Genomic DNA, 14,677 nt, shown 5'->3' on the forward strand with positions numbered 1-14,677 from the left:
TAGTACGAATAGTGCGTACCATACACTGGCCCGGTGTCTAAATTATAAAATCAAAGACAATTTTGCCTTCGAGAAAAATTATTCGATCAAAAATTCTGCCGAGTTGGTTAATAAATTAAATAATGTAATATGCCATGCCACATTAAAGCTGGGTTCCTTAGACATCACCAGCCTCTACACAAATATACCTGTAGATCAGTCTTTAAATATTTTACAGCGCAACTTACGTTTTCATAAGAAGTTACTAGATGTTGAAATTGACGAGCTCATGAATCTCCCGCACATTGTTATGAAATATAACATTTTTTCTTCAATAATAATTTATATTGCCAGCCATACCGGTTAGCAATGGGTAACCCATTAGCAGGCATTCTTTTCGAGGTTTTTATGAATGCGATGGAATCTCAATTTTTTGGAAGTAATGTAGAAGCAGCCAGGAAAACACAGTTCTCTGAAAGATACGTAGATAATATTCTCTTGATAATTGCCGGGTCCCAAGAAGACATAAATCAGATATTTTTAGCCTTTAACGATCTCCACGACAAAATTAATTTTACTCTTGAGAAGGAGTCACCCAATAGGACATTGAACTACTTAGATCTGACGGGATCTATACTAGATAATGACATAGAATATGACATATTTAGGAAATGTACGTTTTCGGATAATATTATACCTGCTGATTCGGCGCACCCGCTAGCGCATAAAATGGAATTTTTACATTCTAGCTTACAAAGAGCGATGTCAGTTCCTTTATCCGCGGAAGTCTTGGAACACGAACTGGTAACTCTTGAAACAATAGCCCGAAATAACGGATATGAGCCCGAAACTGTGACACGGCTCTATAACAAGAAAGTAAACAATAACAAAACGATGACAGCTTCTACGTTAGGCACCGCTCCAGATGTTACTCCGTTTGCCATAATACTTATTCCTTTTATAGGCAAAGTTTCGAATAAAATCGGACGTCTTTTGAAAAACCAGGGATTTAAGACAGGTAATAGTCTTCAGAAGAATCTGATTCATAGTTTAGAGAAGCCTCAAGGTAAATTGTCATTATCCGGAACATACAAGACCACTTGTGGCAAATGTCCGAAATTTTATATTGGCCAAACGGGAAGAGCCTTATGAACAAGGTACAAGGAGCATATTCCGACTAAAATTGGAAATTGCACACGTGGTTCGACATTTGCCGAACATTGAGTGCAATGGGCTCATGCACCCAACTCCCTCCCCTCTCCCCCCCCCCCTCCCCACGATACTTAGCTCTACCATACTGAAGTAAAAGGTGCAAGGTTAGACATTTTTGAGGAAATGCAAATTTTTGAACATTTACTACATGACAAAAACAAACCTTCTTAACGACCAGCCGCAGCTGCGAAATAGAAGCTGCTTTCAAGGTTTACAAGCGTTATTTCTTCCACTGTAATGTTAATGCCGGGTATGCTTTACCATTGCCAAAGTACGAGGGCAGTTCAATAAGTAATGCAACACTTTTTTTTCTGAAACAGGGGTTGTTTTATTCAGCATTGAAATACACCAGGTTACTCCCCAATCTTTTAGCTACACAACATTATTTTTCAATGTAATCTCCATTCAATACTACGGCCTTACGCCACCTTGAAATGAGGGCCTGTATGCCTGCACGGTACCATTCCACTAGTCGATGTCGGAGCCAACGTCGTACTGCATCAATAACTTCTTCATCATCCGCGTAGTGCCTCCCACGGATTGCGTCCTTCATTGGGCCAAACATATGGAAATCCGACGGTGCGAGATCGGGGCTGTAGGGTGCATGAGGAAGAACAGTCCACTGAAGTTTTGTGAGCTCCTCTTGGGTGCAAAGACTTGTGTGAGGTCTTGAGTTGTCATGAAGAAGGAGAAGTTCGTTCAGATTTTTGTGCCTACGAACACGCTGAAGTTGTTTCTTCAATTTCTGAAGAGTAGCACAATACACTTCAGAGTTGATCGTTTGACCATGGGGAAGGACATCGAACAGAATAACCCCTTCAGCGTCCCAGAAGACTGTAACCATTACTTTACCGGCTGAGGGTATGGCTTTAAACTTTTTCTTGGTAGGGGAGTGGGTGTGGCGCCACTCCATTGATTGCCGTTTTGTTTCAGGTTCGAAGTGATGAACCCATGTTTCATCGCCTGTAACAATCTTTGACAAGAAATTGTCACCCTCAGCCACATGACGAGCAAGCAATTCCGCACAGATGGTTCTCCTTTGCCCTTTATGGTGTTCGGTTAGACAACGAGGGACCCAGCGGGAACAAACCTTTGAATATCCCAACTGGTGAACAATTGTGACAGCACTACCAACAGAGATGTCAAGTTGAGCACTGAGTTGTTTGATGGTGATCCGTCGATCATCTCGAACGAGTGTGTTCGCACGCTCCGCCATTGCAGGAGTCACAGCTGTGCACGGCCGGCCCGCACGCGGGAGATCAGACAGTCTTGCTTGACCTTGCGGCGATGATGACACACGCTTTGCCCAACGACTCACCGTGCTTTTGTCCACTGCCAGATCACCGTAGACATTCTGCAAGTGCCTATGAATATCTGAGATGCCCTGGTTTTCCGCCAAAAGAAACTCGATCACTGCCCGTTGTTTGCAACGCACATCCGTTACAGACGCCATTTTAACAGCTCCGTACAGCGCTGCCACCTGTCGGAAGTCAATGAAACTTTACGAGACGAAGCGGGAATGTTTTAAAATATTCCACAAGAAATTTCCGGTTTTTTCAACCAAAATTGGCCGAGAAAAAAATGTGTTGCATTACTTATTTAACTGCCCTCGTATGTCTGTACTCCCGTAGGTTGAATAGATAGGTATGTCACTTTGACACCGTAAAAATTTTTTGGACCCATCTATATAGTTGTCTATTACTTATATAGGAATATTCAGTTACCTAATTAATATTTCATTATTATATAGGGTAACAGCGTAAATGGTTAATATTTGGCGTATTGAACACCTTGAACATGCACACAGATGGTCAACTGATATTCGGTTTGCACATTCTAGAGTTAAGAACGGATTCAACACTTGATTTAATTAGTCGATAATAAATTCGTCGGTCAATAGCATATAGATATAGGTGATACCCCATAATCCTTCAATATGACCGATTGTGGTCAATATTGTGTATATATGACAGCAGTGGTGCTATCACCTAGTCATACACAACTTTTTACTAACTTAATTAATGGCAGTCATATCCATATAACTATCACGAGAGGGTAACGTCACCTTGCCACAATGTACTGGATGCGGAGTTTTGGTTCAGACTAGCCGGATCAGTTTGAATTTATTTTACTCAATGACATTTAAAGGTGTCCTTGGAGCGTTGCTCGCCAAATCACATCATAATTTAACCATTTCCCGTCATCCTCCCATAATTTAGACTAGTTCTGTAAGTAATTATTGACCTATGTCGGTCAATTATATTAAGTGTGTTGACAGGAGCGATGTTCGCCAAGTCACACTTTACCTTTAAGCATATTTACGCTGTCATTCCCTATGTTCAATGGCAGTGGTCTCCAGGCCCGAATTATGATGGCAGTGGTCCACACACAGTTCTTACAGTATGCGTGTGGATCACCTCCATGAAGGCATACTGAGTACCCAATGCCGCCACATTATCCCCTACCATAGTGTTTTCTGCAACCCATAACCACAACTTCGCCAAGAATCTCAATGAGGCACGTGAATTAGTTTTTCACTTGATTCCAGACCATTTCAAGTCAAATATACTAATCTTGAATAACGACTATCTAATTTATATGGCCCATATTGCCGGATGTTACAGATTAGATATAGACTTGTTCATAAGTTCAATCATGACGATTTGTGTGCTAAGTCAATACGATGTTCAGTGTTGTAACCATAGCTAAGCAAGTGCTTAACAATTACGTCTTAAGAAAATTTTCTAGACCTAGTCGTAATAATGATGATGTTGGCTTTATATTAACATTCCCACTCCCAAATTCTTTTTAGGTGATTGAACTTCATGCTTATGCACAAACATTTTCCTAGATAGGCCATACCTTGTAAGCACATGTCTTCCTCATATCATGACCAATGAATACTTCATAAATGTTATGACAGTCGATCTAAGTACGTTCTGTACAGGTTAACATATACGCCCTTTTCCTCAGCTATACCTTTTATTTTACTTTACTAGTAAATTGAAGGTCAGGAGTTAAGTTCACGTCTTGTCCAAACAAGTAACTATCATACAGTTTATGCGCAGGCGCAAGATATTGTCTCCGCCTAGATGGGCCTTAAGACGCTACAGTCAGTTCCAGTACAGCACTCGTGGCTGCCGCATCGCGGTTGCGAAGTGGGGCCGAGGCAGCTCGAGGTAAGTTTTACATTCTGACGATAATGTATGGACTTGTAGTTTTAGCTTGATCATGTCCACTATGGACAAACGATAGATACTGTTATTATGAAGAAGGTTCGGTTATCCCGACTGAAACGTAAGTAAATACTAGGTAAACGGTGCAACCGAGGCTGTTCATTATTAAAATTAAAATTAATATGTATACAATTGCTGACAGGGCCGCGAAATGTTGAAGATATGATGAAGTACAGAGAAGCTGATTTGGAAACGCTAATCTGTGTAACGTCCGTTCCTCAGGTTAAGAGCTCATTCTATAAGAGGTGATAGTCCCTTGACCTAAATAATGTGATTTTCACCTCTCCCTCCCTCATCTCTCTCTCTCTCTCTCTCTCTCTCTCTCTCTCTCTCTCTCTCTCTCTCACTCACTAATATATATATATATATATATATATATATATATATATATATATATATATATATATATATATATATATATATATATAGGGTGAGTCACCTAACGTTACCGCTGGATATATTTCGTAAACCACGAATCGATTCCACAAACCGAACGTGAGGAGAGGGGCTAGTGTAATTTGTTAATACAAACCATAAAAAAATGCACGGAAGCATGTTTTTTAACACAAACCTACGTTTTTTTAAAATGGAACCCCGTTAGTTTTGTCAGCAAATCTGAACACATAAACAAATACGTAATCAGTGCCGTTTGTTGCATTGTAAAATGTTAATTACATCCGGAGATATTGTAACCTGAAGTTGACGCTTGAGTACCACTCCTCCGCTGTTCAACAGTGTGTATCGGAGAGCACCGAATTACGTAGGGATCCAGAGGGAACAGTGATGGACCTTAGGTACAGATGAGACTGGAACAGCACATTACGTCCACATGCTAACACCTTTTTATTGGTCTTTTTCACTGACGCACATGTACAACAACCTCTGAAAGGTGCAAATCTGCAACACACCAGATACTTTAAACTAAAAGTTTTAACAACTCACACAAACACATTAACTATGCACCCCGTAAATGGGATGGAAATGGTACAAACACTAACACTAAGAATTTATTTGCCACCGAAAGTGCAATTTGTTTCTAAAAGAACTCTTATGGGGGAATGGTGGCAACTTTATAAAAATGACTATTGAAATAAAACCCATGAAATTCAGATTTACATAAAATGTACATCATGCTCTACATTACACACACACCGCCTCGCAAGATGATACGCAAGATAAAAACATATTTCAGGAATTCGGCCTTTACACCTTAATTCTATAAATCCGTTAACACCGATTCCGACAAACATGAAAGAGGCAGGTATTAACGTATGCCAGACCGATAGACAGACAGACACTAATTGCCTAACAAATGCGGACGAGAGACAAACGAGCAAGCTGGGGACGAGAGACTGACCAAGAAAACAAGTAGAATTTAACAAGTAACTTAAACAACATATCTCCAATCACTTAACTTCTAATAAACTGCGATTTCTGGCGAAGACCTGGCGCAGCACCCCCAACGCTCTCCCGAACCGTCCGATACCAGCCGCTTCAACGGACGCAGGAAGGCGCGCCGATCTCCCGTCTCACGGCGTCGCAGCTCGCCCTGGCCAGCCCGATGTCGTGGGTTGACTCCTGTTACTCTCGTGTGAACCGCGACGTCACTACCCCTTTCTATACGGCGCGGCGCACTGGACTCACGTGGGGACCTCACATGCGCCGACGCTCAAGGAGGACAAGTCATCTCGTGTCTCAGTGCACGACCAACCAACCGACCGATCCAACCGCCAATGACCGTTGCCCGAGCAACTCGAGCAGACTGGCGGCGTAACGCGCAGACTCAGATGCAGGAGTTCAGCCCCGACGGGACGACCACTAGCTGAGTTCTGTTACTGGCGGAGTGGCAAGGCTCTCATTGTCTGGCTTAAAGTTTGAACCAAACGACAGACATACTCGCACTCCGACGACAGACAAACTGTCGCAGAAATGCGAACGAGAGACAAACGAGCAACTAGTGACGCGAGACTGACCTAGCATCACCCTGACTGACCAACTGCCGAGCTGATAGCGCCCCGTGAGCAGGCAACCTTTCCCCTTTTCCACCAGAGGGAGACACCAAAGCTGCGATTGCCACAGCGGCGCCACCGCCAGAAACGGAGGGCGACTGCTTCACACCACGCACTGCGGCGCGCTCTTCAAAACAGCAATTTTTACCACGGCTCAATGACGAGCAAATAGAGGTGCACACAGGGCTACCCGTCAAGTTTGTGGTTTTATCTTAGAGCATGCGGTAACCGTACACCGGGTTTTTGAACTTTTCCAATTGCATTCAAATTTCGGACGGCGATGGAATGATCACAGTTAATCACATTTGCCAGTTCTCGAGTACAGTGACATGGATCATTGTGGATTAATGCATTTAAACGATCTTTATCAAACCATGAGGGTCTTTCTGAATATGGACAGACAATAACGACTAAACGACCCTCCTTAAAACGGGAAAACCGTTTTTTGCAGTGCTCCGTCCAGTAGCATTATCGCCGTACACAATCCAATATTTCTGAGTGCCTCTACATCTACATCTACATCTACATCTATACTCCGTGAGCCACCTTACAGTGTGTGGCGGAGGGTACTTATTGTACCACTATCTGATCCCCCCTCCCTGTTCCATTCACGAATTGTGCGTGGGAAGAACGACTGCTTGTAAGTCTCCGTATTTGCTCTAATTTCTCGGATCTTTTCGTTGTGATCATTACGCGAGATATATGTGGGCGGTAGTAATATGTTGCCCATCTCTTCCCGGAATGTGCTCTCTCGTAATTTCGATAATAAACCTCTCCGTATTGCGTAACGCCTTTCTTGAAGTGTCCGCCACTGGAGCTTGTTCAGCATCCCCGTAACGCTCTCGCGCTGACTAAATGTCCCCATGACGAATCGCGCTGCTTTTCGCTGGATCATGTCTATCTCTTCTATTAATCCAACCTGGTAAGGGTCCCATACTGATGAGCAATACTCAAGAATCGGACGAACAAGCGTTTTGTAAGCTACTTCTTTCGTCGATGAGTCACATTTTCTTAGAATTCTTCCTATGAATCTCAACCTGGCGCCTGCTTTTCCCACTATTTGTTTTATGTGATCATTCCACTTCAGATCGCTCCGGATAGTAACTCCTAAGTATTTTACGGTCGTTACCGCTTCCAATGATTTACCACCTATGGCATAATCGTACTGGAATGGATTTCTGCCCCTATGTATGCGCATTATATTACATTTATCTACGTTTAGGGAAAGCTGCCAGCTGTCGCACCATTCATTAATCCTCTGCAGGTCTTCCTGGAGTACGTACGAGTCTTCTGATGTTGCTACTTTCTTGTAGACAACCGTGTCATCTGCAAATAGCCTCACGGAGCTACCGATGTTGTCAACTAAGTCATTTATGTATATTGTAAACAATAAAGGTCCTATCACGCTTCCTTGCGGTACTCCCGAAATTACCTCTACATCTGCAGATTTTGAACCGTTAAGAATGACATGTTGTGTTCTTTCTTCTAGGAAATCCTGAATCCAATCACAAACCTGGTCCGATATTCCGTAAGCTCGTATTTTTGTCACTAAACTTAAGTGCGGAACCGTATCAAATGCCTTCCTGAAGTCCAGGAATACGGCATCAATCTGCTCGCCAGTGTCTACGGCACTGTGAATTTCTTGGACAAATAGGGCGAGCTGAGTTTCACATGATCTCTGTTTGCGGAATCCATGTCGGTTATGATGAAGGAGATTTGTATTATCTAAGAACGTCATAATACGAGAACATAAAACATGTTCCATTATTCTACAACAGATTGACGTAAGCGAAATAGGCCTATAATTATTCGCATCTGATTCATGACCCTTCTTGAAAATGGGAACGACCTGCGCTTTCTTCCAGTCGCTAGGTACTTTACGTTCTTCCAGAGATCTACGATAAATTGCTGATAGAAAGGGGGCAAGTTCTTTAGCATAATCACTGTAGAATATTACGGGTATCTCGTCTGGTCCGGATGCTTTTCCGCTACTAAGTGATAGCAGTTGCTTTTCAATTCCGATATCGTTTATTTCAATATTTTCCATTTTGGCGTCCGTGCGACGGCTGAAGTCAGGGACCGTGTTACGATTTTCCGCAGTGAAACAGTTTCGGAACACTGAATTCAGTATTTCTGCCTTTCTTCGGTCGTCCTCTGTTTCGGTGCCATCGTGGTCAACGAGTGACTGAATAGGGGATTTAGATCCGCTTACCGATTTTACATATGACCAAAACGTTTTAGGGTTCTGCTGCTCTTAACCTTCTACTGAACTCAAATAGAAGAATACATCGAAAATGTTCCGATTTCTTTACTTGTAAGTCCATTTTTAAGCGTCCACAAATCCACTCATTACCTCCAAATGACAATAGCAACACAAGGAAAACATGGCAATCGATAAATAAACCCATAGCAATTGGAATATCAACAGGCAGAAGAAAAAGGCTACGGACTTATGCACCAACGTAACGTATATACTCGTTCCCTTTCTGAATTGACGGGGTGTTAACCAGTGCGATCGATCTGCATATGAGTTATTATTCTCATGATAGTTCGAGACATTTGCATGCCTTTACTGGGCAATACTGTTAATTAATGTATAAGTGGTTTGCCTTGTTGTGATGTCTCAATTTATTGTTCTCTCTCTCTGTAGCAGAAGTCTGTTGCTGTGGTAAACGTTAATTTGGCACGAAGCGTGGGCACGCTGGTGGATTGTACAATGACCTGTCTCAGAATGTTTACGTCAGCCGGGTGTGCTAGAGCAGATGCCATTTCCCTGAATGTATGCATCTAAACCATTGTCTGTACAACCGGTGAAAATCAGTTTCACATCTAAATTAAACGATCCACTGCGTTTATTAATATTTTCATTTCTCTGTGTATTTGTATTTTATCGATTGTCGTCAATATACTAAGTTATTGGTTTAACATTTTTTAAATTGGAAGAACTTGGTCAGATAGTGTAAAGCACATTGTGGCTACAAGCCGAGCATCATAGTTCTGAGTTCTTTACGGAGTGGCGTGGTAATTGGAGTTTTTGGGTTTCAAACTTTCGAGTGATTGAATGCCACTCGATGTTCAGCTAAGATAATTGAACCTTAACTTAAGGCCTGAAAGAGTTTTCTTACTGAAAGCCTGAAATGGATGTGTGAATTTCTTTTATTAAGAAAAATTTTGTTGACTGTTTAAAGGCTTAACGGTTTTCAAGGAAAAAGCCCGTCGTTACTTCTTAAGAATCTTTTGAAACATTTTTCTAACTATTTACATTATTAACTGTTTGAGGGCTAAGCCCGTTGCCCTGTCACAGAAGTTTGTTTAGAATATTGGTCCAATGGAATCGTTGGTTCAAATTCCAATGTACGTAAAATTTTAAACTGGCTTGTTTAGCAACATAAAACGTTGAATAAAAGGCCAGTGGCATACTGCTCATGGATCCATGCATCCGAGCTACCCTGCTCTATGGTTACCTACCGTCATTCCAAGGACTACAGGACACTTGTTAAGATATATTATGGTATAAGAAAGAGCTGATGAATGTTAAAACCGTAGGAGAATACAGAGACTGAAATGTATAAAACAATTACTTTGTAGATCAGTTGTAAGCGCTGGATACAAGCAAGAAGGGTGACAGGTGGCATAGGTGATGATGTTGTGGCGTTTTGCATCAGACCAGGCAAAACGGATGAACCAAAACAAAAGGAAGCCTGCAATTCTCATTCTGGTTGCCGGTAACAATCTAAGTCCGGCAGTCTTGTATTTTGCCACCAACGCTCTTCAGGCTTGTCTTGACTCAGTTATGAGAAGAGACACAGCGGGCAGGAGACGAGAAATCCAGTGGGGGATCCATGAACTTTTTGAGGATTTGGATTTCGAAGACATCACAGTTTTAGTAGCTCAAAGGCAAATATATACAAAAGCTAAGTTAAATTGACTGAAAAAAGGAAGAGGAGTTGATAGGCTCAAGATAAACATAGGTAATGCAAAGGAAATGAGAATAAATCCTGGAAACAGGGAAGTTCCGATGCGTGTAGGGGAGCAGGGTTGTCAATTCATTCCTGCACTTGGGTACTGTAGCGACAGAAGATTGTGAATCTGGAGAAGATACACCGCATTAAGTAGGCAAATACTACCTCCACACATCTGAATTACAAGCAGAAACATCACACTCAAAAGTAAAATTCGTATTTTTAATACAAATATGACCGCTGTCATTCTGTACCGCAGTGAAAGATGTAAAGTAGATAAAAAGATAACATCAGTGATACAGAGTTTCATAAATAGGTGTCTCCGAGGCATAATGAATAGCTGGTGGCCATAAAAAGTAAATAACGACGATGTCGGATAAAAAGCCAGACCTATAGAAGAATACATATGTAAGGGTAAATGGTGATTGAGAAAGCTGTATGGATCAGTCGAAAAGAAGGCATTGGAACGGAATCCCCAAGGAATGAGGAAAAGAAAAATGGTTCAAATGGCTCTGAGCGCTATGGGACTTAACATCTTAGGCCATCAGTCCCCTAGAACTTAGAACTACTTAAACCTAACTAACCTAAGGATATTACACACATACATGCCAGAGGCAGGATTTGAACCTGCAACCGTAGCAGTCCCGCGGTTCCGGACTGAAGCGCCTAGAACCGCTCGGCCACCGAGGCCGGCTGAGGAAGAGAGCAGGCCTAACGCTACATTCAAGAGGACGGTGGAAGGGAAGCAAGGACAGTTGGCAAGATCTGGATGGAGTTGTGGGAAATGGCCAGAGACAGAGGTTTATGGCGTGTTCATCTGGATGCCTCATGTTCCCACAGGGGTCAAAGCAATTAAGTCTAATATGTCGCATAATTGACATTATTATTACATCATAATTGAGCATGAACAAATAATGATGAAGTGTGGAAAATAAAGATGGAAGTAAAAAATACCTCATTACAATGGCACAGACAAAACTTTATTCACCATATTTGGATTTACACAGTCATACATGGAACAGCTAGGATTCGTCATAGAATTGATCAGTTAATCAGCGAACTGGAAGCTTCAGCGAAGCGGAAGCTCAGACGGTGGGGTAGTAAGGGTAGGCTCCTCCTACAACGGGGGCGACATTGGCTGGGTAGACGTTGCGAACGATTCCGGAGGAGTAGACACTGGGGACCACTCCTGAGGTGTAGACGTTCGATGCCACACTGCCTGGGTATACCGCCGGCACGACGCGGCCTCCCACCACCTGCTGGGGCTGCACCACGGGCTGGTACTGCAGTGGTTGGTACCGCGGCTGCTGGTAGACGCTGGTGCTGGCTGGCACCGTGGCGGCGCTGGCGGCGGCCACCACGCCCAGGAGCACCACAGCAAGTACCTGCCGGAGGGACCAGAGGTGGCCAGTATTAGTCTGCAGTTGTTACAGGTCACAGGCAAGACGTAGTGGCTTGCATACAGACTAAAAATACAGCAAGACGCGAGACAGTTTTCACAATCTTTTCCTATCGACGAGATGAACAAAGGTATAAATTTCCTCCATTTAAAAACCTGACTTAAAGACGTCTTCAACAATACATTAAAAACAGTAGATACCCGTAAGGAAGTTGAAATATCTCTTAGTCTGGCGATTCTTAAACCGGGGAAATCTCCCGAAAACCCTTCAAACTACCGCCCCATAGCCTTGCTGTGCATTTGCTACAAGTTGCTGGAACGGCTTATCTCCAACAGGATATACCGACGATAGACAAATACCTGCCACATGAACAAGCCAGATCGGAAGTTGTTGAACACACGTATTAGCTCTCACATGGTATGTAGAAGTGGGATTTCAGAAAAATTATAAAAAACATCAGTAGACCTTATTGACCTCATGGCAGTTTATGATAAGATATGGATAGATGGTCTCATCGTGAAGTCTGCCGACATGATTCCATGCTTGAAATTAACAAAGCTGTTGGAAAGAGTGCAGGAAGTCCGATAGTGCAAGGTAAATCTGGAGTCCCAACCAAGCAAATGAAGAAGAACAGAGAACGTACTCCAACAAGGATCAGTTCAAAATTGGTTCAAATGGCTCTGAGCACTATGCGACTTAACTTCTGAGGTCATCAGTCGCCTAGAACTGAGAACAAAAAAAACCTAACTAACCTACGGACATCACACACATCCATGCCCGAGGCAGGATTCGAACCTGCGACCCTAGCGGTCGCTCGGTTCCAGACTGTAGCGCCTAGAACTGCACGGCCACTCCGGCCGGCCAAAGATCAGTATTACCTCTACTCCTTTCTAATGTTTATATTAGTGACGTGTCAGATACTATCACGTATGCTTTGCTACGTTGACAATAAGGCTATGATGACTCAAACAAATGGCTAGAAGAAGGAGAAACAACTTTGACAGTGGACCTAGATGTACGAGACCAGTACTACAGAAAATGGAGACTGTGCCCACACCCAAAAATCTGAGACTGACTTGCGCTTTCCATTTAAATAACCACCTAGTAGACAGAGACCTCAAAATAATATGTTGTGGAGAAAGAGTCAGGCTCAACAAATATCCCAAATTCCTAGACATAACTCTTGACAGATCACTTACCATCAGAAAATATATTTAATTAACTGCCCAGAAATTCAAAACCTGAAACATCATCCGGAAATTTGTGGGTACCACATGAGGAGCAGAAGATATTACACTAAGCTGAGCAGCACTGAACCAATGAAATTTCTTACTTTTCCTTTCAAAAGCGTAAAATACAGCTGTTTTCTGAAAGCACTTATCTGGAGGTTAGCGTTAGATGGAGCTGAAACGTGGGTGATAAACAGTGAAATCAAAAAGTGAACAGAGGCTTTCGAAACATGGTGTCCAGTACAATGCTGAAGGCTACACTGATGTATGTGTTAGCTAATGAATAAGCTGAACCGAATCGAAAGGGAAACGAGTTGGTAAGGACAAACGAAAGCTTGAATACAGTCAGATAACTGAAATACATGTACGTCGCTGCAGCTATCCAAACGACTTACAACTAGTGTAAAGAGCCAGTCCTGGAAGTGAAGCAAACAACAGAAATAACAACAATTGTCAGTGTTGGTGCGCTAGTTGTATCTAGATCCTGGTAAGCCAGAGGAGTCGAACTTCTTTCGAACTGGGCTCTTCGGTTATTCGATTCCATGCAGTCCTAAGCTGTCAGAAAAAAGAGAGGGAAGGAAGATACGAGGTTAACTTCTGTCGAGGGTGAGGTCATCAGTGAGGAAGAGTAAGCTCCGTTTATCGAAGGATGACGATAGAAAGCTTCCATGGCCTTTTCAGTGGAACCATCCTGAGTTTTGTGTAAGCGATCTGTGGAAATAGCGGAAAATCCGAATAACCAGGTGGGGTTCTGAACCGTTGTCCTCCTGAATGTAAGCCCAGTGTCCTGACCACCGCACCGCGTCATTCTCTGAGGAAAATTTGACACAAGGAGTAGAACTACTTGTATAATACGCATGTGATTCCTACACAGTCTAAGCAACTTATTAAATGTTTTATATACTTCCTAAAAACTGATTTAAATGGATATTTGGAGCTCAGAATGTAAACTATTCTTGATTTCCATTCGAAGGAAGATAACTTTCGTAACTGATCCACGATGATTACTGACATTTACAAAGTCAGTACAGGATCGGTGTATTAATGTAACTGATCGTCAGTTAGCCTTGCATCACAACATGAGTTGGCAGTACAGCAGAAAATCTATTCACCAAGCAGCAACATCTCTGAATGGTGTGCATACTCACGGCTTTCATGATGAGGAGGTGTGGAGTTGCGAACACGAGGTCTGCACTGTAGTCTGGTGGGTCACCGTGTGTGTCTTCCTCTGCAGGCGTCTGCTCTTTTATACTCTTTCGGCCCATGGAGCGCTTACGGGAGATAATGGCAAATTGTAGCACCAGTGCCAATGACCGTGGCTGTGATGTGTGGCGGGGTGGCGGGGAGAAGGGGGAGGGGGGAATGTGGGGACCAGACAGGTCGTTACCTCAGCATCGCCCGGATGTGAGTTCCTCCCGCTGTGCCGCAAAACCAGTTCTGGTGTTACAGCACCGCGACCCTCGCTCATGGCAGATAGTTGTCTGCGGCGTTATTTAGTGACGCCAGATGTTCCTCTCTCGCGTCGCTGTACAGGATCATGGAAGATGGAGCTCCAGACAGTGGTGCCGCAACAGTTACCTAGCATAATAATTTGTGACTGTTATTTTATAAACGCCGCTCAAATGAAATACAGAATGATGTTTGAGATAG

The 14,677-nt window shown here is 42.9% G+C and overlaps 1 protein-coding gene across 1 annotated transcript; it reads right to left on the reverse strand.

Moving 5' to 3' along the window:
- Window positions 1-11,356: 11,356 nt before the first annotated feature.
- Window positions 11,357-14,302, reverse strand: LOC126203177 (cuticle protein 9.5-like). Its single transcript, XM_049937418.1, has 2 exons — window positions 14,176-14,302; window positions 11,357-11,783 (listed from the first exon to the last, which is right to left on the reverse strand). The coding sequence occupies exons 1-2, from the start codon at window positions 14,290-14,292 to the stop codon at window positions 11,484-11,486; spliced, it is 417 nt and encodes a 138-aa protein (XP_049793375.1). The 5' UTR covers window positions 14,293-14,302; the 3' UTR covers window positions 11,357-11,483.
- Window positions 14,303-14,677: the final 375 nt, after the last annotated feature.

Source organism: Schistocerca nitens, chromosome 9 (genome assembly GCF_023898315.1).
Source record: "Schistocerca nitens isolate TAMUIC-IGC-003100 chromosome 9, iqSchNite1.1, whole genome shotgun sequence".
Taxonomy (NCBI): domain Eukaryota; kingdom Metazoa; phylum Arthropoda; class Insecta; order Orthoptera; family Acrididae; genus Schistocerca; species Schistocerca nitens.